Source organism: Apodemus sylvaticus, chromosome 20 (assembly GCF_947179515.1).
Source record: "Apodemus sylvaticus chromosome 20, mApoSyl1.1, whole genome shotgun sequence".
Taxonomy (NCBI): domain Eukaryota; kingdom Metazoa; phylum Chordata; class Mammalia; order Rodentia; family Muridae; genus Apodemus; species Apodemus sylvaticus.
Window position 1 is genome coordinate 5,249,696 of NC_067491.1, and position 21,692 is coordinate 5,271,387.

General features: G+C 48.7%; 1 protein-coding gene and 1 pseudogene across 1 annotated transcript; one reads left to right on the plus strand and one right to left on the minus strand.

Moving 5' to 3' along the window:
- Positions 1-241: 241 nt before the first annotated feature.
- Positions 242-11,839, minus strand: Sdr9c7 (short chain dehydrogenase/reductase family 9C member 7). The gene is made up of 4 exons (XM_052165539.1): positions 11,539-11,839; positions 7,835-8,093; positions 6,599-6,762; positions 242-459 (listed from the first exon to the last, which is right to left on the minus strand). Exons 1-4 carry the CDS (start codon positions 11,837-11,839, stop codon positions 242-244), a joined length of 942 nt encoding a protein of 313 aa, XP_052021499.1.
- Positions 11,840-13,144: 1,305 nt separating this feature from the next.
- On the plus strand, positions 13,145-14,758 carry LOC127671296 (mitochondrial import inner membrane translocase subunit Tim23-like; annotated as a pseudogene).
- The last annotated feature ends 6,934 nt before the right edge of the window (positions 14,759-21,692 follow it).

Genomic DNA, 21,692 nt, shown 5'->3' on the forward strand with positions numbered 1-21,692 from the left:
CCACTAGTACCTGCTTTGGTGAGAGGTGTCTTGGGGCCTATGATGAAACTCTCTAAATCAGCAGGGGTCACATCAGGTTTCTGGAGACCCCAGCAGACGGGAGGAGCCGTCAGCCTGCAGCAGGAGTGAGGCAAGCATGCTGTCCTCTGCCCACGAAGGAGATGATAACATCTCTCGCGATCCCCACAGTCCTTGTGCCCTCTCCCCTATGCCCCACTGGCTGCCCCTTGAGCTCCATAGCTCAAACGCTGTCTGCTGGCCTGGGCAAGTATCTGCTAAGGATGAAATCTGTCACAGGGGTGGGCAGCTTGGCCAGGGGGATATAGAGAAGTTTGACATCCAGGCCAGGGTTGTAGCGGATGCGGGGGCTCCGGGAGACAATGGCGTGCTCCATGCTGTTGGTGACATCGCTGATTCTTGGCTCTGCTGTGTGCATCAAGTTAACCAACCTTTCAGTATCTGAAACATTGGGGGAGAAAGGAAGACAGAACAAAAGCCTTTGGTATTATTTTTTTCAATGTGCTTTCCCTCCCCCCTGAATTCTATCCAAGGTCTCTATCTAGCAGAGATTCAGCATTTAAAGTATGTCTCCAACATGATTCACAGTATCCTGTAACTAAATTCCCATTTACCTGATCATTATAATATTTCATTTTCTCTCTCTAAACACTAGAATTGTGTCCTGAAATCTCACTGTTTTATTAGATGATCAACAAAAAAATCTCACCCAATTCTTCTACAATAAATCACTTAGTAATTGCCTGACCTGGAGCATAAGCTTTGTTATCTGTAAATAACATGGACCCTAGAGAATAGCAAAGGTGATTGTCACCTTTCTGTCCCTGAGAGTTATTTTGACCCAGTCCTGCTGTTCTGGGCCTGCCATGAAGCCAAACATCAGGGGGTAGCGTGAAAATGCTCTCCTCATGGTGTCCAAGGAGGAGCGAGGGATGGAAAAGACGTGGAGAAGGAGGGAAGGAAGGAGGGACAGAGGGAATGGGGACAAGGGCAAAATACAGTCCCCAAATGTGTGTCCCTAAGGACACACCACTGTTTCAGCTAGGGCCCAGATAAAGTCCGCATTATCTCCCACAGGCTGGGGACGTATGAACCATCAGTAGATTAGTCCTTTGGCTGGTTGGTTTTGTTTTGAGGACAAAGCCTCACTCTGTATTCTAAGCTGGCCTAGAATTCACTATATAGCCCAGGATGACCTCAAAACTCATAGCAATCCTCTTGCCTTAGTCTTTCAAATACTGGAATTATAAGTGTGAGCCTTCATACCTGTCTTCCCCAATCTTTCCTGGTTCACATGTGGTGTGTGTGTATGTGTGTGTGTGTGTGTATGTGTGTGTGGTTCTGGGGATTGAGTACAGAATCCCAGAGACACTACACTAGGCAGGGTATTCTACCACTGAACTATAGCCCAGCAGGCTTGATCCATTGATAACATCACAGCCCTTGTGATTCAATGCCTCCCAGAAGGTCCCACTTCTGAATACTGTCTTGGGGACCCAGCCTTTGGCATGTGAACTTTCGGAAGCCATTTCCAGTTCAAACCTTAACAGTGATTAAAAGCAGAGTAGATGATATAGAAGGACAGAATGAAAGAGGTGCATAGTCTCTCTCACACACACATGCACACACACACACATATATATATTCACAAACACACATACATATACACACATACATACACACAAATACATACACAAATACATATATATATATACATACACACATACATGTACATACATATACACACATACATACAAACACATACACACATATATACATACATATATACACACATGCACACATATACCAACATACACACACATATATATATACACACATATATATATACACACATATTCACACATACACAAACACATACACACAAATACACACATATGCATATATATACACACACACATATATATACATACATGTACACACATACACACATATATACACATGCACACATATACACACATACACACATACATACATACATACAAACACACACATACATACACACATACAAACACACACATAAATACACACAAACACATACACACATATACATATATACATACATACACACACAAATTGAAACTAAGTGAAACTATTGGCTAGTGGGATGCCTAGTTATTGCTGTTAATTTTTCTTCTGTGAGTTCTATGTCGTCTACAAAAACATCTGGGAAAAAGGTATTAAAATCAGTGATTCTGCACACAGGCGTGGAGCCACAGATGGGTGGTTAAGTAGTTCAGGCCTGTTGGGGCTCATGATGTAGACGCAGACAGACCTCAGGCACCTCACCATGCCCTCCTCCCGGACTCCGGGACAGAGGTAGGTGTGTAGAATGCGGGTGGGGTGGGATTCAAACTTCAGCAAGAGAAAGGACCCCAGAGAAAACAGGCTTGAGGGTAGGACTCCCTGGCAGAGCATTGAAGCTGGGAGTCAGTAGCAAAGCCGTCCTGACATGACCTGCTTGAGGCCGGTAAATAAACCATCCATCAGCTCTCGGCCAGGATGCTTGGAGATAGCGGGTGGGCCTGGACAGTGGCACTCCAGAGTCCTTAGCCAGCCTCTAAAGAGCTTCCTGCAGAGAAAACCATAGAAAACTCCAGCTACATGTGCTGCCCCAAGCCCTCAAAGAGCCACGCTCACTCTTACAAGGCAGGCTGTCTTTTTAGTGATGTGGTTCTTGGACATGTCCAACATTGCACCTGGCATGAATCTCCCACCAGCGAAGCCTGGGCACTGGACCCACCAGCGATCCACCAGCGAGTTCTGCACACTCCCTCCCTTAGGGACAGAGAGCCCATGCGGGCTGAGGGAAGATGGGGGCTGGACCTCGGAAGGCAGCAAAGGTCCTCAGGGACGAGTGGAAGGAGGTGTCCAGATACAGAGGTGGTAGGCTCGTATACTGCTTTCTGACATATTTGTTAGCTCCAGTTTTGTGTGGAATTCCCATGAGACAGATTCCTGCCCAGCCCTCTGCTCTTCTAGATGGTGATGGAGAACATAGGATTTGGATTTGGGTTCTTGAGAAAGAGTTTCCATCAGGAGACACAGCTCTCTAGGAAGTATCCGCGCTTGATGGTCCCACTTTGGCCCTAACACTCAACTTTCTGTTCTCTTCTCTTGCGCTTCAAGTACATACTCCCTGTTACAGGATTTTCCCTGTCCGATCACATTGAGGCAGTGGGGGGTGGGGGGCTTGAGAGGAGGAGCAGAGCTATGGGAGTCAGAGGAGAGAGAGAGAGAAAGAGATACGGAAGGAGGAGAGGGGAGGAATGGAGGTCAATTGATGTTATCAAAAGGTTAGAATAATTGGGATAAAGCTTTATCATTATCAATTGGCTCTAAAATTATTTATTGGCATCTTGTAAATTGTGATTTTTATTGATACATAAATCTAATTGGTTAACTATTAAGCTTTAAGAGTCATGCTTCTACTGGGTAATTGGGTGGTGAGATAGCAGATCGTGGGTGTGTGGGCACTGCGTAGAAGTGACAGGAGCTTGGGGTCCCTGCCAGAGAGATGGCGGACAGAGGGACCAGTGAGTGAGACTGTACGGGGCAGGAGTCCTGAGTCCTGGCATGAGCTCTGCAGACCGCCTGGCAGTTAGTGGGTTGGCAAGATCATGGAAGCCTGTTCTGAACCCGCGGAGAGTTCGCGGGAACTCCCTTTTCAATATTGTTAAATAGTTGTTCCTGCAACAACTCGCTAAGGAGGATCTAAAAGGGGGAACTTTTGACGGCTTCCCAGCAGGGTGAATATGAGACAAGAAGCCCCGTTACTAGCCTGCCCCTCCTCAGATCCTCCTTTAACCCACGTGGCTGCAGTTCATCCTGGGATTGATCCATCAGTGTAAGGACATAGTCCTCTGCTCGCTGGCCTGTTCTGGTGATTGTGTGCCACTTTAAATGGTTCTACCCCAGATATGGCTAAAACTAACGCCAAGAAATTGGGAGCCTGCTCTGGGGAAAACAAAACAAAACAAAACCGTGTCACTGAGTTGCTAACACTCCTGGGCAGTTTCAGACCTACCATGGAATGACTGACTGACAGATTGACAGACGTTGTTGTAGTTTGGATCTTAGGTATGCTCCAAAGACCTACGCATTAAAGGCTTGGGCCCCAGCTTGGTGCTATTAGGCAGTGCTATTAGAAGGGAGGTAAGAGGCCTTTAGATCTCTAGGAGCCTTTGAAGTGGATACCCAGAGGCCCCGGGCGCTCGTTTCTCTCTTTTGCCTCCCAGCCACAAGATGAAGCCTTTTGCGCTGCTGCGAGCAGGCCCAAAGCAACAATAAGGTCAACTAATCATGGATGAAAAATGCTCAAAACTGCAGGGCATGTAAACCTTTTCTTTTTCTGTTGATCATCTCAGTGATTTGTCGCAGGAGCAGAAAACCAACACCTCAGACACTTTTGAATATTATACTTTACAAACCTGTCCTTTTGGGTTTGGGGTCATTTTTGTTTATTTTTTTGAGACAAAGTTTCACTTTGTAGCCCAGAGTGGCCTCAAATTCACTATGTAGCTCAGGGTGGTCTGTTTCTTTAGCCTTCTGTGTACTGGGAGTGCTGGCTTGTACCACCTGCACCTTTGAATATTCTATTGTTATTTTTTGAGAGAGGGTTTCTTTGTCCTAAAACTCACACTATAGATCATGTTGGTGTCAAACTCACAGAGATCCACCTGCCTCTGCCTCCCTGAGCATGGACTTTAAAGGTGTGTGCCACCACCACCTGGCTGAATAATGACGCTTTAAGGTTCTCTCTTTATAAGATAAAAACCTAGAGCGTGTAGGTACATTACATTACCAGCATAATGGCAGAAAGAAGGCTGTATTCAATCTAAAGGAAGAAGACAACAACAACTACAAAGTTTGAATTTAGATTGTTCTTACAGGGACCAGGTGTTGCTACAAATGTATGTGTGTGTGTATATGTGTGTGTGTCTGTGTGTATGTTTGTGTCTGTGTGTAGTTATATGTATGTCTGCGTGTGTATATCTCTGTGTTTCTGTGTATATGTATGTCTCTGTGTGTATGTGTCTATGTCTCTGTGTGTCTGTGTATAAGTATGTCTGTGTGTATGTCTTCTATGTGTGTCTGGGTGTATGTGTCTGTGTGTACATTTATGTATGTCTGTGTGTGTGTCTGTGTGTGTGTCTGTGTATATGTATATGTATATGTGTGTCTCTGTGTGTCTTCTGTGTGTGTGTGTATGTATGTATGTATGTGTATGTGGCTATGTGTATGTGTGTGTGAACTGAATTCTCACCATAACTCATTACAAATGAGAAATCTGAGAGTCTAACTAACTTTCCAGCAGACAGTTGCAACCTGCACCTGGATGGCTTAGATTTGACCTAAACAGCACTGAAATTGCTTCTCAGCCACAGGGAGCCAAGCTGCTGACACCCAGAGGCAGCGGAATATGGCTGGGCATGTGACTGCTTCCCTCAAGAGCATGCGTAGAGCCAGCTCTGCCTTCCTTGGCAGGCAACCAGAGGACTCGCGCCAGCTAACTGTGTCACGGTGTGTTTCTGTCATCAAGAGTTGCCCTCACAAAAGGCAGTTATGGAGGAGGCTCCCAGGAGACTTCTTCCCCAAGGCCCTGGGAGTTGCAACAAGGAGATACCACAGAAGGAAGTCTCCTGGAGCCTCCCCCTTTTGAAATCACCGCTTCAGTATGCTCCAAGGGGACATCTGGGAACCTCATCCTCAGACTGGCTCGCTCTCTCCTACTTGGATATGTCTGCCACTGGCAATTCTTCCTCCACTGCCCCTTTACCACGCCCACTGGTTCATATGTCCTTACACCCGTGGCATGCTGGGATTGCCTTCTGCCACCTTCCAGGCTCCAAAGGTCACAGCCGCCTTGGACTTGGCGAGAGAATGGGAGTCGCCTAGGCTCAGCTCCACACGCTGCTCATTCTCTTTAGCAAGCTATGTCTGCATAGCAACACTCCCAGCATCCTGAGGGAAAGGCATGTGGAGGTCTGCCTGGAGTGACGTGCCCAGTGGTTTCCTCAAGTCTTTGTTTTTAAAGGCAGGTTCTTATTGGACCTGGAGGTTACTGGTTGGCCAGCAGATCCTGTGGATCCTTCTCTGCTTTCTGGGATTTGAATTATGTGCTACCGTGTCATACATTTACATGAGTGTCAGGGTACAAACTCAGGTCCCCAATAAGCATCGTACTGACTGGGACATCTTCTCAATCCCAAAGGCTCTATGTAGAGATGAAAAACTGAGGCATAAGATGACCAATGGAGCAGAGCCTGGTGGTACACCCCTGTGATTACAGCATTTGGGAAGCAGAGGTAGACAGGTCCAGAGTTCAGGGACATCCTGAGCTACATACCTATGAGTTTTAACACAGCCTGCAAGCAGGCAGTCTGGCTCTGGCTTCGGACGGCCCGGAGATGGGCACACCTGCTCTTTGCCACTTTGCTAATTCTCTTCACAGTGCAAGATCTACCTGTACCTGATGTTTACAGGACAAGTGCCAGCAGCAGGTGCTATCCCTCCATACACCCTACTTCCTCAGACAGCCCACTTCTGCCTGGAGACTCACAGGTTTGATAATACTCCTCTCCGTAGCTATCCCGAGTCTCCTGCGGTAGCCGATCCCACAGCTTCTTCATGCGCGTCTCCAGAGCTTCTTGGCCCAGAATGGACGTCTTGTAGTTCCCTGGCTCGATGATACTGACCTTCACCCCGAAGAAATGAAGTTCACGCCTGTGAGATTAAGAGTTGAGTTCGGTTTAGCCTCATAACGACAAACATCAGAGACGCAATTGGAAGAATCTGTCTCTCCGGGAACCTGGAAGTGTTCATCCTACCATAAAAGCTAATTTCAACATTGCCTTCATGCAAGTAAGCCTTCCTTAGGGCTTCAGTCCTTTCCCGACCGATTCAGTAGTTGGTGGCAATTTGCATTAGGTACAAACATCAGGAAGTCGGTGAAGAATCTAGGCCAGGGCCTCCTCTAGGGTTCGTCCTGCTCAGCCCTATGTCACCCACGTGACACAAGGAACAGGGCACAATAGGTACAAGGCCTGCATCTTCTGAGGGCTTCCAGATGCACCTCTGCTCTAGGCCTTCCTCTGTTTGGAAAGTCAGTCAGTCTGTCTGTCCCTCCCTCTTTCTCTCTCCCTCCTTCTCTTTCTCCCTCCTCCCCTCTCTCTTCCTTCTTCTCTCTCTCTTCCTCTTTCCTCTCCCTCTTTCCCTCCTCTCTCCTTTTCTCTCCATCTTTTCCTTGTTCTCTCCCTCCCTTCCTCTCTCCCTCTCTCTCCTTCCCCTTCTCTCCTTCCCCCTCTCTCCCTCCTTCCTTCCCTCTCTCTCCTTCTCCTCTATCTCTCTCCCTCTCCCCTTCTTTCCTTCTCTCTCTCCTTCTCTCACTTCCTCCCTCTCGTTCTCTTGTTCGCTCTCCTTCCTTCCCTCTCCTCTCTCCTTCCCCCTCTGTCTCTCTTCCCCTCTCTCTCCTTCCCCCTCTCCTTCCTTCCCTTTCTCTCTCCTTCCCTCCCCTTTTTTCTCCTTCCTTCCCTCCCTCCCCACTCCTCTCTCCCTTACAGGCCTATCAGGGTTTTCCTCACTCTGGGTCTGCCCAAGGGAAGACCCACTCAGTGTCTCCTGTCCTCACCCCACACAGTTTCCTCCTCACTTCTTCTCTTGGTCCTTGGAGAAGGCACCAGCTGCTGTTTGGGCTTCTTCCCCCAGGACTACCCTGACCACACACTGTTACTCTCGGGCCTCTGTTACTGCAGTAAAACCCCAGATCCCCAGCTGGGTTAGTACCAGGACCAGTCACCTGATGCTATCAGAGAAGGCTTCAACGCCAAACTTGGAGACACAGTAACCGCCACCAATGATAGCCACACGGCCACCGGAGCTGGACATGTTGACCACCCTGCCCCGGGCTTTCTTGATCATCGGCAGCATGTTCAGGGTGACATCAATCAGCCCCACCAGGTTTATGTTGATGACTTTCACAAAGTCTTCCTTGGTCAACCATTCGTTGGGACCACTGGGCAGGCCTACTCCAGCGTTGTTCACCAGAGCCCAGAGGCCTAGGGTAAGAGAGATAAGTAGACAGAATCACACAGGAATCAGCAAAATCTGAGAAAGTTCCAGGGGCCACTATCCGACAGCTCAGTGCCCAAGGACGGCTGAGCAGGTGGACAGCACACAAGGACAGTGAGCGGATTCGCTCAACGGTGCCATGGCTTGGGACAGCCATGGGATCTATGGCAAACTGGAGGTCAATGTGTCCCCCTTTCCTGATTCTTATGATCTGCCAACTAAACTGGGCTCTGTAGCAGCTGAAACCCAGGCTGTGCAGACAGTCTCACGGAACATGTGGGATACGGAGCAAGAGAGACACCATTTTCATATGAACCGGTTCATGCTTGAATTATCTCACCATGCATTCTTTTCTCTAGTCTTGTTTGTTTGTTTGTCTGTTTTTGTTTTTGCTTTTTTTTGTTGTTTTGTTTTTTTGTTTTTTGGACAGGGTTTCTCTGTATAGCCCTAGCTGTCCTGGAACTCACTCTGTAGACCTGGTTTCGAACTCAGAAATCCTCCTGCCTCTGCCTCCCAAGTGCTAGGGTTAAAGGTGTGTGCCACCACCGCCCGGCCTTTTCTCTATTCTTCTATGTAGAAACAAGTTACAGTTCACTATTACCAAATCAGTCCATCTGTGCATTCATCCTGCAAACTTTATTCACTCACTCACTCATTCATTCATTCATTCATTCATGTGTCTGCTCTGGGCCAGTTACTAAGCAAAGGAGACACAGAATGAATAAGTTGGGCTCTTACACCTCCAGGAGCTCAGACTCTAAAGAGAAAAGAGTGATAGGAATATTTATAGATAAATGCAAAAGAGTATTTAATAACTACTTGTAGAAAGTGTTATATCTTTAAATTAGGTAGACAGGGCTGGAGGAAAATAGTGTGGTTCCCCAGCTCTTGCAGAACCTCAGGGTTGAAGAGCTTCAGGCTCTAGGTCTGGTTTTAGTTCCAGCCTCGGATAGACTCCTTCTCTCCCTTGGCCTCGGCTCCCTTATCAGACAACGCTAACACAGTTACTCCCCCAAGCCTGCTAGGGGAGGGGGCTGTGGGGAAGGTTCCCTTTGCTTGTTTTATGTATTGAGCTTCTGAGTGAAATTCTACCAGGTGAGATTGTGGTAAAGACAGTGGCTGCTTCTTCCTTCCTCAGGGATCCCATGATCCCGTCCTCTGATCTCTCCATTCCTTTCCCTGGTGCAGCCCCATTGATTAACACAGATACTCTTGCTGCCACTGCACTCTAGAGAGATCTCCTCTTCTCCTAAGGGCAGATCAGGATGCATGCTTCAACTCTCACCTGTCTTTCCCCTAGTTCTAAGCCATGCCTCTCCCCATCTTATCCCTTCTTCAAATTAGAGAGACTTCAGGGGGATCACAGGCTGGTAGGACTTAGAACCTTCCCAGCTAAGGGAACTCTTTCTTGCCTTAAAGAAGGGAAAATGAGGCTCCTGGGCCTCAGAGCCTAACCCGTCAGTGGTCTGTGCTCCAGAGAGGGCCACATACCACCAGTGCCCATGACAATGTGCTGGGGAAGTGGAATGTATTATCTTTGTTAGTTTCCCTATAAAAAATACCTAGATATTAGTCAGAGCTCTACACCATCCCTTGTGCTTCTTACACAGAAGACGTTGCAGGGTAGCACATGAAGACTAATGGTCCTCCAAAGATGTCACCTTCCCAGAACCTGGGAATTTGTTAGACTGTATGGGAAAGAGCTATAGGAGGAAGGAAGGCAGCCAATCATCTGACCTTGAGCTGGGAGACATCATCCCAAGTTCACTGGGTTAACCCACATAACTACAGGACACCTAAGCAGAGAAAGAACGCAGGATCCAAAGAACTAGAGAAATGAAAAACCTTTAAGAGAATGTGCCCCAAGCTTGCTGGAAGAGGGAATGAGTGAAGCATGTGCTAAGGAATGATACTGTGCTTCTCCGGCCCACTTTAGGAGGCGCTAGTGGTCCGTGGTCCTCTCTAGAGTGTAGACCACTGATGTGTCAAGGATCTGAGCCTCAGTTTCTCCTCTGTTGGATGTGAGTTCTGTCCTAGATTCCCCCCAGATGAGCAAAGCTCTACTGCAACCTTGAGTGTTGAGAACCACTTTGGATTTATTTCCTCAGGAATTATGAGGTAATAGATGTGCGTTGTTTAACCTATTCATTTGCATGAATTCGTTGCATTAGCAACAGGAGACCGATACACCCAATGAGTAATGAACACAAAAGGCAGGAGGAGGTTAAGGAAACAGGCTGGGAAGGCTAGGTGGTAGAGACTCACCCCTGCTGAATTATTCATTAACTAACTCATTCAGGAAATATCTGCGAGCACCTAGGTGCTCGGTTTAGGACACGGGGTGAGTGAAAAAGACACAAAGCCTGCCCTTGGGAGGCTTTACCTCAGCAGAGACAACAGGGTAAAGGGAGAGAGGGTCAGCTCTGCAGACAGCCCTGCAGCACAGGCCTGAAGACCTGAGTCCCATCCCCAGGGCTCACATGGTAACTTCCAAAGGTTCTCTTCGGGTTCACACACACAGTTTTCATCCCAGTTTTTCTTTTTCTGTGATTCCAGATCCACAGAACCAGATCTGACCCCCTCATGCATGGCACACACACACACACACACACACACACACACACACACACACACCGATCATAGCAATAACAACATATATTTTTTAAAAGTAAAATGTGTTATGTACTAGGTAGGGCTAAAGAGAAAATCAGCGAAGAGGTAGAGTTGTTGGCCAGACCTGGGCAAAGGTCTAGCCTCCACTCTTCGGGAATCAATACTTCTCTCAGTTTCTGTACTCATACGTAAGCAATCTTGTGTCCACACCCTGCATGCAAGTCCCCACACATTCTTGCTACAGCCCCCAGCACAGGCTCACTTCCCCATGGGAACAAGCTCCTGCTGAAGACAGCTATGATGAGGTACAGAAGAGACCAGCCTATCCCACCCACAGAATTCCACCTTTTGCCCCTTTATGAAGGTCCCTAGCCTGAGCCCGCCAAGAAACATGGAGGCAACAGTGGGACTCCTGAAGTCTCTAAACCACTTTAGAGATTTGGGTATTTAGAACGTTCCAGCTGCTGCCTCAGAGGGAGGAAATTTCCTCAGGATGTTTCTTCCTCACGTCAGCTGGCCAAACCATGCAGGGATTCCAGATTCTATTGGACCAGAGCCTCCCAGGCTGCTCCCACTTCATCTTTCCAACTCCATTTGGACATCAGGATGCCAGAGAGAGAAAGGGGGCGGGGGGGGGGGGGGAGAAGGGGAAGGGAGGAGGAGGGGAAGGGAGAGGGGGAGGGGGAGAAAGGGAGAGAGGGAGAGAGAGAGGTGGGAAAGGGAGAGAGAGGGGGGAGAGGGAGAGAGAGGGGGGAGAGGGAGAGAGAGGGGGAGAGGGGGAGGGGAGGAGAGAATGTTGGAGAATACAGCTCACCCCACCTTGCTCGCCCACTTGGTCCCTCACCCACTGGGCTGCTGCCTTGATGCTCTCCGACTTGGTGACATCCAGGAGGAAGACCTGCAGCTGGTAGGAGGTGTCCTGCAGGAGTTTCTGAGCCCCCTCCTCAGTAAGGCAGGCAGCGAGCACTTTCATGCCCCTATCAACCAGTTGTCTGGCCAACAGGTTCCCAAAGCCGGAGTCACAGCCAGTGATGAAGACGTACTTCTCAGAGAGGTTTTTAACCAGATTGCAATTTTTGAACCAGCGGTACATAAAAGCAAAGTCTGTGAGGGCCGCCATTGGAGCTGATGTCTGAGGATGGACCCGGGAGACGGTAGGATAGGCTGATCCCCGGAGCCCAGCAGGCAGCCTGCCGGAACCCGCAGGAAAGGAGAGCTTCTGAGACTTGCAACAGACATGGGCATCTGGGTGAGCCACTCTGTAATTTTATAGGTGGCTGCACTGCCACAGCAATTAGTTCAGATGCAAGAAATTCAAGTCCAACCTGCAGTGTGTCACTGACAGAGCCACTGCCCTGGCCTCTCCATCTCCTCTCGACCTTCCGGGGAGGGATCCAAAAAGGGGGAGATTTATAGTTGTGGGAACTCAAGTGCATTCTGGGAAGGGGCACAGGAGGCAAAGAAAGGCTCAGATCTGACCTGATCTCTCTTAAGAAAATCTCTCTCCAGTTTTACCTCCTGCCTAGGAATCAAAACCATCTTCCATGCATTCAGGCATATCAACAAATTTAATTTTTATTATCTGAAAAAAAAAAAGAAGACAAAATCATTAATACAAAGCAAACTGAGTTTTGAGTACTGAGTTCCAGTAGGAATGAACACCAGCTCATCAGCCGTTTGTGATCTTTAATTTATTTAGTTTAGTTGTTGAAACAGTCTCCCTAACAGCCCTGGCTGGCCTAGCCTGAACTATCCAAGTTGACTTAAAACAGGTGACAGTCATCTAGCCTCTACTAGGTGCTGTGATTTCAGGCAGGCGCCACCATGACTGTGTTTTCTGCAAATGGTGAGTCTCCATCATGAGAGATGATTAAAAAAAAAAAAAAAAAAAAAAACCCACAGGGTTTTCCCAGGTTGGGTGTGATCCCACTGTGCTGACTTCAGAGTCTCTCTAGGGAGGCTGGAGGTATGAGTTTCAACTTTTAAAAAGTAGAGTGGCTCAAAGAGTTGGGTGTGGTTCCATGCGTTTGTTTCAGCGCTTGGGAGGTAGAAGTGGGAGGATCCGGAGTTCAAAGGTCATCCTCAGCTACATATCTAGCCAGAGGCCAATCTGGGATATATGAGATCCTGTCTCAAACAAACAAAACACCCCAAACCAACCAGAACCTTGGTGGTGGGAGTGCCGGTGATCCTCATGTTACCAGCAAGAAACCTCCATATTGAAAACTAACCCAGTATTACACCATCCGGCTGGTGACCTGGCCATTGTAAGAGCCCAGTACTGAGGGCTCATCGGCTTCCTGAGGAAAGGGCTCTCGGGCAAGGTTCCTCTCCTTCAATCCCAAGGACCAGGCATGTTTTAGGTGGCTCGATGAGCTGGAGACACTGAAGGCAGGAAAGGTGGCAGAGCAAGGGAGAGACAAACATGCCGTGTGATACTGTGCTTAGCTGGATATACAAGAGGAGAGGGGAGCAGAAGTTGAACCGATTAGAAGGTATGGGGCCAAGGACAGACGGAACAGATGATGGCAAGAGAAACCAGGAGCTAAGACAGTATCGAGATTCTCTGAGACTGACAGGCAGCCAGACCGGAGGAGGTTGGACAATGAACTCATTGAAACTATGGGAAGAGCTTGGGCAGAGTCCTGGGTCCAAGGGACTTGGACTTGTAGGGAGAGCGAGGCCAAGGCTTGGAAAGTATCAGGGGCAGCACTTACAGAGAGCGATTACAGAGCAGAGAGCTCTCAGACAGCCAGGCCCCAGTGCTGCTGAAGCAAATGAAAGATGGAAATCAGCTGGGTGTGAGTCTCGAGGGGCCACGCCCAGCATTGTGTAAATTGCTGGGAGCTGGTAATGCTGGGAGCTTTCTCGGGCATCCAGGGCCATCAGGATGAGAAAGGTCACTAGCTGCCCTCGTGCTTGTTTAGAGGGTCTGATACACAAAACAGGCGCAGAAGTTCCCCTAAAGAGGGGGAGCAACGGGTGCGTCTTTGTGCCAACAAAGGCAGGTAAAGAGTATCACATCAAACTGTTAATCCCCCTGGGTGAGAATAAGTACTATAATTTTTGAGCCAAATTTGAAGGACATTTTATTAAATACTGGCCAGGACGATAACAATGTCTAGGTTGACTCCTGTGTTTCCCGGAGACCGGCCATGAATTACCTTAGCTGCTTGCAAAGGCAAAATCCACACGGTTATATACTTCCCACCTTGGTCCAATTCCGGGCGAGCATACATTCTGACATCCCTCCCGCCCACGTGGGATCAAGCACATCCGGTACAGCTGGAGCAACCAACCTTGTTTACAGAAGTGAAAACTCGGGTCTTCCCGCTGTTGCTGTCAGGGGTGGGAGTGGGGCACAGCCGAGCACAACACCCAGGACTGAGGTGGTGGTGGGAAGTCCACCGCCGTTTGCTGCGACCTCGTGGAGGGTGGCGGAGGAAGTAGCAACAAATTCACTAGCAGGTTAGCTGGCTTCTTCGGAGCGGGCTACTCGAATGCTGATTTGTCCAGCGTCGTCCCGCTGACTGGTATGAACCCCCTGTCTCCTTATTTAAATGTGGATCTACGCTATCTCCATCAGGATACTGACAAGTTTATTTTGCCAACTGGAGTTAATAAACCCGGAGGCAGATTTGAATTAGCTTTCTGTACCTTTGGGGGATGTTGCATGACGGGGGCTGCATTTGGGGCAATGAGCGGTCTCCGTCTAGGATTGAAGGAGACCCAGAGCATGGCCTGGTCCAAACCAAGAAATGTACAGATCTTGAATGTGGTGACTAGGCAAGGGGCACTTTGGGCTAATACTGTAGGCTCCCTGGCTTTTGCTCCAGAGTGCTTTTGGTGCTATCACCGAGAAAACATGGAGTGCAGAAGATGACTGCCACACAGTAGCAGCTGGAACCACAACGGGAATGTCGTGGTCTTCGAGGGATAGCACCGCGGTGGCCTGGCAGGACCGACGCTCACCAGTCTCTATGCACTGAAGAACAACTGGGAACGCATGAAAGTTTCCCTGCTCCAGCGGTCACTCTGAAGATTTCTGCCACTCAGGAATGGGGCACACTCCGTAGTCATCCAGATCAATTAGTGAGTCGGTCTGGAATTGTCTTCTGTCTTTCATCATCATCATCATCACCATCATCATTAATTGAATATAATCTTCATTAACATTTCAAATGCTAAAGCCTTTCCTGGTTCCCCCTCCCCAAAAGCCCCCAGCCCCTCCTCCCGTCCCCTGCCTCTAAGTATCTGCCCCTCCACACGACCCACTCCCATCTCCCCCCACCCTCGATTTCCCTTTGTTGGGGCATCTGTTGAGCCTTCACCTGACCAAGGACCACTCCTCCCACTGATGCCTGACAAGGCCTTCCTCTGCTACATTGCTTTCTCTCTCGTACCTACCATTACTTTGAACAACTGGAGACTCTGACTCGCGGTGGCAAAGATCGAGTATGTTCAGCCTGGACTGCACTGCCTGCCCTCAGAGAGTGGAGGACAAACCCTTTGGCGGCTCACTGAGAATGTGTTTTCTTCTCCTTTGGAAATGACCTTTCACCTTCTACCCCCAAACTGGAAAACCACTTACTCTCCAAATTCAGGCTGTACTTTTATTACCATGTTAATTCTTTTAAAAAAAAATCTAAAACTTGGGGCTGGAGAGATGGCTCAGTGGTTAAGAGCACTGACTGTTCTTCCCAAGGTCCTGAGTTCAAATCCCAGCAACCACATGGTGGCTCACAACCATCTGTAATGAGATCTGACGCCTTCGTCTGGAGTGTCTGAAGACAGCTACAGTGTACTTACATATAATAAGTAAATAAAATCTTTAAAAAAAAAAATCTGAAACTTGATGTTACCCTGTTTTCCAAATAAAGGGTGAAAATAGAACCCAAGTCATAATTCTAACATTAAAAAAAAAGAAGTGAAAACAAGCATCTTGTCGTCCGATATACTTGAACATTTTTAAGAAGCGACCATGACCATGTTTTGTGGACACAAGCAGAGCCGGAAGGATGGACGGCTGTAAAGATGAAGATGACAGTGGACAGAACTCTGGACAGAGATCTCTTTCTCTTCCTGCTGTGTGTGGCTCAGTCACAAATGCCAGAAACTTCTCCCAGAGATGCCTTGGCTTCTGGGCTGACCCTTTCCCCTGCACCCTGGAAGGTCCCTGCGTGTTGGTTATGTCCTTTTTGAAGAAGCCAGGCTCCATTACAGTCAACACTAATGTACTCCAAAGGGAGAGTTCTGTCCTGTGGTGTACATGAGCAAAGGGAGGCATTATAGAGAATTCAGAAGAAGAAACAAAATCTGCTCCACACGGAAGGCAGGACCTGGGTCAATGAGAAAGTCCCGGGCGGAAGTGCGGCCCCTGGGTCTGAAAACCACAGTGATACTTCCTCACACCTTTTCCTTCCTCAGCAGGAAAGGCTCTTCAGTTCTCAGCTGGGCCCCAAACTCTGCCCACCTGCCCAGACTCCGCACCTCCAGCCTCATAACAGCTTGTAAGGAAAGGAAGCTAGCAGTTGTCTTTATTTTGTTTATTTATTTTTGCCCCCCCCACCCCCAAAAACCTTCCCAGATCTTTGAAGAATCTTGCCAGTAAAGAGATTGTTTCCTTCACACAGAGAGAAGATTTATTTATTACATGTAAGTACACTGTAGCTGTCTTCAGACACCCCAGAAGAGGGCGTCAGATCTCATTACAGATGGTTGTGAGCCACCGTGTGGTTGCTGGGATTTGAACTCAGGACCTTGAGAAGAGCAGTCAATGCTCTTAACCCCTGAGCCATCAGTCAGCTTTTTTTTAATGGTGATTACAACTCAAGATGGCTGTAGCTATGACAATCTGAATCTACACAGACAGGGAAAGGGCATCTTGAGATGGCGGAAGTCTCAATTCTTCCCTTTCTCTTTCCTTGGAGTCAGACTTCCTGTGTGGAGACCCGCTTCCTCTTTCTATGAAGTTATTCTGCGTCTAGGTCACCAATTCCTTCTCCTTAGTCTCTCGCTGCAGTTCGAGGGAAAAATGATGGTTTTCTGTGAAGGAGTCTAAGCCTAATGAGAAAAATCTAGATTCAGAGGGGACTTTTTTTTCTCTTAAATTTGAGTTTGGGGGGAAGGAGGGGGAGAGGGAACTGGGAACTGAGCCTAGGAAGTCACTGATGAGCTATATCACCAGATTTCTAGAAGAGAAAGTAAGAAACAACCTTCATTGAGCATCAAGGTCCTGCTGTCCTACAGGCTGGTTCTCTGAAGTGGCTCACATTACAGGTGTGCCCCCCAACTAGGCACAGGTGGCTGCAAATGTGTTTTTATGCCACGTCCTGGTTATTAATAGAAACTGCCATTGTTCAGAAAGTCCCCGTTCAAAGCCGCTCGCTAGCTCCGAGACGTTCGTCGGAGCCTGTAACTCGGTTAGGGTGGAGAACTTGTGAAATATGTATGTATGGATTCTGGGGTGGGCGGAGGAGGTGCCAGACATGGAGAAGGTTTTGCTGAGTAATGAGCTGTGTTTCCTTCAGGGGCAGGACAGGAAACAGCCGAGAACATTTGTCTATCAGAATAGGAAAACAATTCGAAGAACCGAGGTGGAACAGAAATAACTCCCAGAAGGCCAGGCATTGGGGAGGAAACTGAGGACCCCAGGGCCAAAGCCTACAGGGCGCCCTGCGGGCCACAGCCCTTGCTGCCCACAGTCTTTCAGTCTGAGCAGCAGTCGGGCGCATTTTGATTCAGTTTGATGCCTGTTCTCTTTGAACTCCTCTGGCTGTAGCTGGTGGCCATAGTGGGCCCGTGGAATTCGCACAGGGAGAGGCAGGTGTTGGTGCCGAAACAAGCAAGCCTTCATCGTGGGCTGGGACCTGGCTCTGCGATCTGCTGGCCAGACAACTACATGAGGATGCTGGGTGAACATCTACTCTGATAGAGAAAGGAGCTGAGCAGTGCGGGGAGGAAAAGGACCTCAGACATACTGGAGACTGTGGTCCTGGAAATCAACAAGCCACAGAGCATGGCTGTAGTCTCTAAAGGGTGAAGGAATGGGGGGCTGGAGGGATGGCTCAGCGGTTAAGAGCACTGACTGCTCTTCCGAAGGTCCTGAGTTCAAATCCCAGCAATCACATGGTGGCTCACAACCATCCGTAAGGAGATCTGACACTCTCTTCTGGGGTGTTTGAAGACAGCTACAGTGTACTTACATAAAATAAATAAATAGATCTTTAAAAAAAAAAAAAGCTGAGCCGGGAGGTGGTGGCGCTCGCCTTTAATCCTAGCACTCTGGGAGGCAGAGGCAGACGGATTTCTGAGTTCGAGGCCAGCCTGGTCTACAGAGTGAGTTCCAGGACAGCCAGGGCTATATGGAGAAACCCTGTCTCAAGAAAATCAAATCCAAAAAAACCAAACCAACCAACCAAACAAACAAACAAAAACAAAAAACTCCCAAAAAACCCAACAAAACAAAACAAAACAAAAAAAGCTGACTGACCTAGTCAGATTTTTTTTTTTAACACAGATTCCCAGAAAACAAAATTATTAAATGGAGTTTGGGAAACTGTTCCCTGCTATGACAGACTTGGCACCTTGAAGCTGACTAGTGGAGGTGAGGGAGTGGAGAAGGGAGGGACAGACACTCAGTGGCTTGTGTGAGCACTGAGGGTCCTCAGCTCCCTCCCCTACAACCTCAGCTCCTTATCATGACCAGCAAGGGGAGGGGCCAGCTAGTCCTGTCTGAGGGCGGCTGTCTCAGGCTGGAAACCTCCAGAAGGGGGGAGCTGCAGTTGCTAGTATTTACACACTGGTCAATCATCCACAAACACCTGAACCTGGTCCAGAGGAAGAAGGCTGTGTCAATTCTGAGCCTGAGCCAGATAGAGAAAAGCTTTGTCAGATCCCATGGGTCTGAGGCCTCTACCTTGTCATGGTGGTGCCTGGTCAACAGTACACATTCACCCAGGACTACTCTCAGGCAGGGTTTCTTCCTTCCCAATGTTGCTTCAGTGTCTCCAGCGCTGGCATCATGAGGGCGTGTCATCAGGCCCTGCTGTCACCTTTTTTATTTGAACATTATATACAAACGCTAATATTACAGATGATAACGGAATACCATCAACACTTCAAGTAATTCAAGTAAACCCACAATGGGTGTTAGGTCCAGCATTGGAGTCGTAATGGAACAGGATGACCAAGAAGAGACGTAAAGGCGCTAAGAGTCTCCTGTGCAGTCCATGCCAAGAACATTTTCCATGTCCTCCTTTCAACCAGAGCAAGAGCTGTTCGTGGCAGCTCACGCCTGCAACCGAGGAATTCTGAAAGCTGAGGCAGGTGGACCGCTGCGAACTCAGTGCAAACCTGGACTACTAAACATGAGGTTCTGGATTATGAGAGAGAAAGAGGCAGAAATTGGAGGGAAGAGAGAAAGACACATTTACACACATGTGCACACACATTCACACACTCTTTCATACACACATATATACATTCACACACTAAAAGCAAATACGTTCACATACACATACACACACAGTTGCTCCGACATACATGCACTCTCACACACATTTACTCAGCAGACACTCATGCACACACATAATCACTCACACCTTCACACACAAATCACACTTCGGGAACCCTACAGCCTGTGAGGAGCTGGTCAGTCCTCTCTGGAGCATCATCACACTGGCTCCACAGGGGAAGGGGGAGCACCCAGGACAGATCTACAGCAGCACCCAGGACAGATCTACAGCAGCACCCAGGACAGATCTACAGCGGCACCCAGGACAGATCTACAGCCCTAAGTCTCAAGAGCATCATGATGAGACTGAACCACGTGTAATTAGCAGGAAGCACCCTGTAAAGTGGTCCAGGGCTGCGTGTCACATCCCTGGAGGAGCCCCCTTTCCTCCTCAGCCAGGTTTCTTTGCTGGGAGAAGCCAGTGTACTCAGAGGGACTCAGAGGAACTACAGCTGCTACAAGAGGTTGTCTCACTCAGTCATGCATGAAGACTGCGCTGTGTCCAATAAACTCCCATGCCGCCAACCCTAGATCCTCACCCATTAGAACACACTAGTCCTCACCCATTAGAACACACTAGTCTTTCATTTCTGGTTCCCAGTTAAGACTGAGTAGGGGCGGCATGTGGTCAAGTCAGAAGCAGGCTTGGCAGTGGTCCGCTTCCACCCTCTGCAGCACTGACTCTTGTCCTCAACTCTCCTCTTTTTGCGTTAAGAAGAAAGGGTGGGATGAATTGGAGTCCCGACCCCAGTAGATGGCTCAGTTCCCATCTACTTCAGCAGATCAGAGCAGCCCAGAGATCACAAGAGCTGCAGTGTTGGACACTGACAGGGTCCGGCCTGGAATGGGACCAGCCCACCCAACCCAGGACAGGGAAGAGGAGCAGCTGGACACTGTCATGTGGCTTGTGGGAGAATCTCAGGAGGGAAGGATGGACTGAGGGAACCTCCGTGGATCAGGGAGCTGTCTCTGAGGCTTTCTCTTCAGCCCTGTGGTTCTGTCGACAAAGTCACATCCACTTTCCTAGTCTCTCTGACTTTATCCAGAAATCCCCTGAACTCCTTAATCCTTCAGAGTTCTCAAAGCCCCAACACCAAGGAGAGTGCACATCCTGTGGTCAGAAAGAGTGGGAGACGCAGTACGTGTGAGGAGAGGCTTTTGACAGTAAGTGGATTGATTGTTGAAGGGACAGGGGTTCACTGCAGAAAGATATACCCTCCATCTCCCTTTGTCTAGTGTTCACTATGTAGGGTGCAGGCCACTCAAGGATTCGGGGTTGGAACAGTTGCAGGGTGTACCGGATACAGGAGTTACTTTTCTACTGGTGTTATCAAACTCCATGAACAAGATAACTTATTTTAAGAAGTATTTAATTGGGCTCAGGTTCTGGTGGGTTAGAGTCTATGATGCTGAGCCCAGGCATGGAGGTAGACAGCTGATGCAGCCATGAGCTCAAATCTGAAGGAAGCGGGGCTGGGGTGGGGAGTGGGAGGTGTGGGGGGGGAGGGGAGGGGACAGCTGACTTGAGTAGAGGGAGTCTTTAGTAACCTTGAAGCCCATCCCTAGCACTTGGGAGGCAGTGGCAGGCAGATTAGTGAGTTCGAGGCCAGCCTGGTCTACAGAGTGAGTTCCAGGACAGCCAGGGCTACACAGAGAAACCCTGTCTCAAAAAAGAAGAAGAAAATAAAAAAAAAGTATAAGGTGTGTGTGTGTGTCTGTCTGTCTGTCTGTCTGTCTGTCTTTCATTGGGGAACATTGAGGTGGGAAGCAACCCCGTACGGGAATTTATTAAATGCATATTATCACTACAACCCACCTTTTTTCTGCAGTTAACTAATTAACTTTACATCTAAATTGCCCCCTCCCTCTTCCTCCCCCCCCCCCCCCCCCCCCGGCACATAAAGTCCCTGTCAGGACTTGAGAGTAACAAGACTACTTTGATTCACGCCAGCTGGGTTACGAAGTGGTGGCCATCACATGTGTAGGGACCTACATCCAGCCCAAGGATGCTCTTTGGTTGGTGTTTTAGTCTCTGTGAGGCCCCAAGGGTCCAGGAAGCAAAGACTCTGTTAGTCTTCCTGTGGGGTTCCTATCCGCTCTGGGGTTGCCCTGTTGATCCTTCCCCCAATTCTTCCATAAGAGTCCCCAAGCTCTGTCCGATGTTTGCCTGTGGGCCTCTGTAGCTGTTTTAGGCCCAGGGTCACCTGTCCAGGGGTGACCTATTCCCACATAGGGGACTGGACCCTTCTCTATCCATTAGTAATCAAGAAAATGGCCCCATGGATGCATGGCCTACAGGTAATGCAATGGAAGCAGTGAGGTTCTTCCCATTTGATCCTCATGTAAGTCAGCTAACAAGCACAAACAGCAGTAACAACTAACGCAGAGAAAGTCACCTCCTTCCCTGCCACACCGACCCTGGCAGAATCTGTGTGACAAGTTCCACAGACTGAGGCAA

Bases quoted from the DNA above. Each gene is read 5' to 3' on its own strand.
- Sdr9c7 (XM_052165539.1), bottom strand. From the start codon at position 11,839: ATGGCGGCCCTCACAGACTTTGCTTTTATGTACCGCTGGTTCAAAAAT. The intron at 8,094-11,538 runs GTGGGGTGAGCT...CTCTTACCCTAG, and splicing joins GGACCAAGTGGGCGAGCAAG to GCCTCTGGGCTCTGGTGAAC. The intron at 6,763-7,834 runs GTGACTGGTCCT...TTAATCTCACAG, and splicing joins GCCTTCTCTGATAGCATCAG to GCGTGAACTTCATTTCTTCG.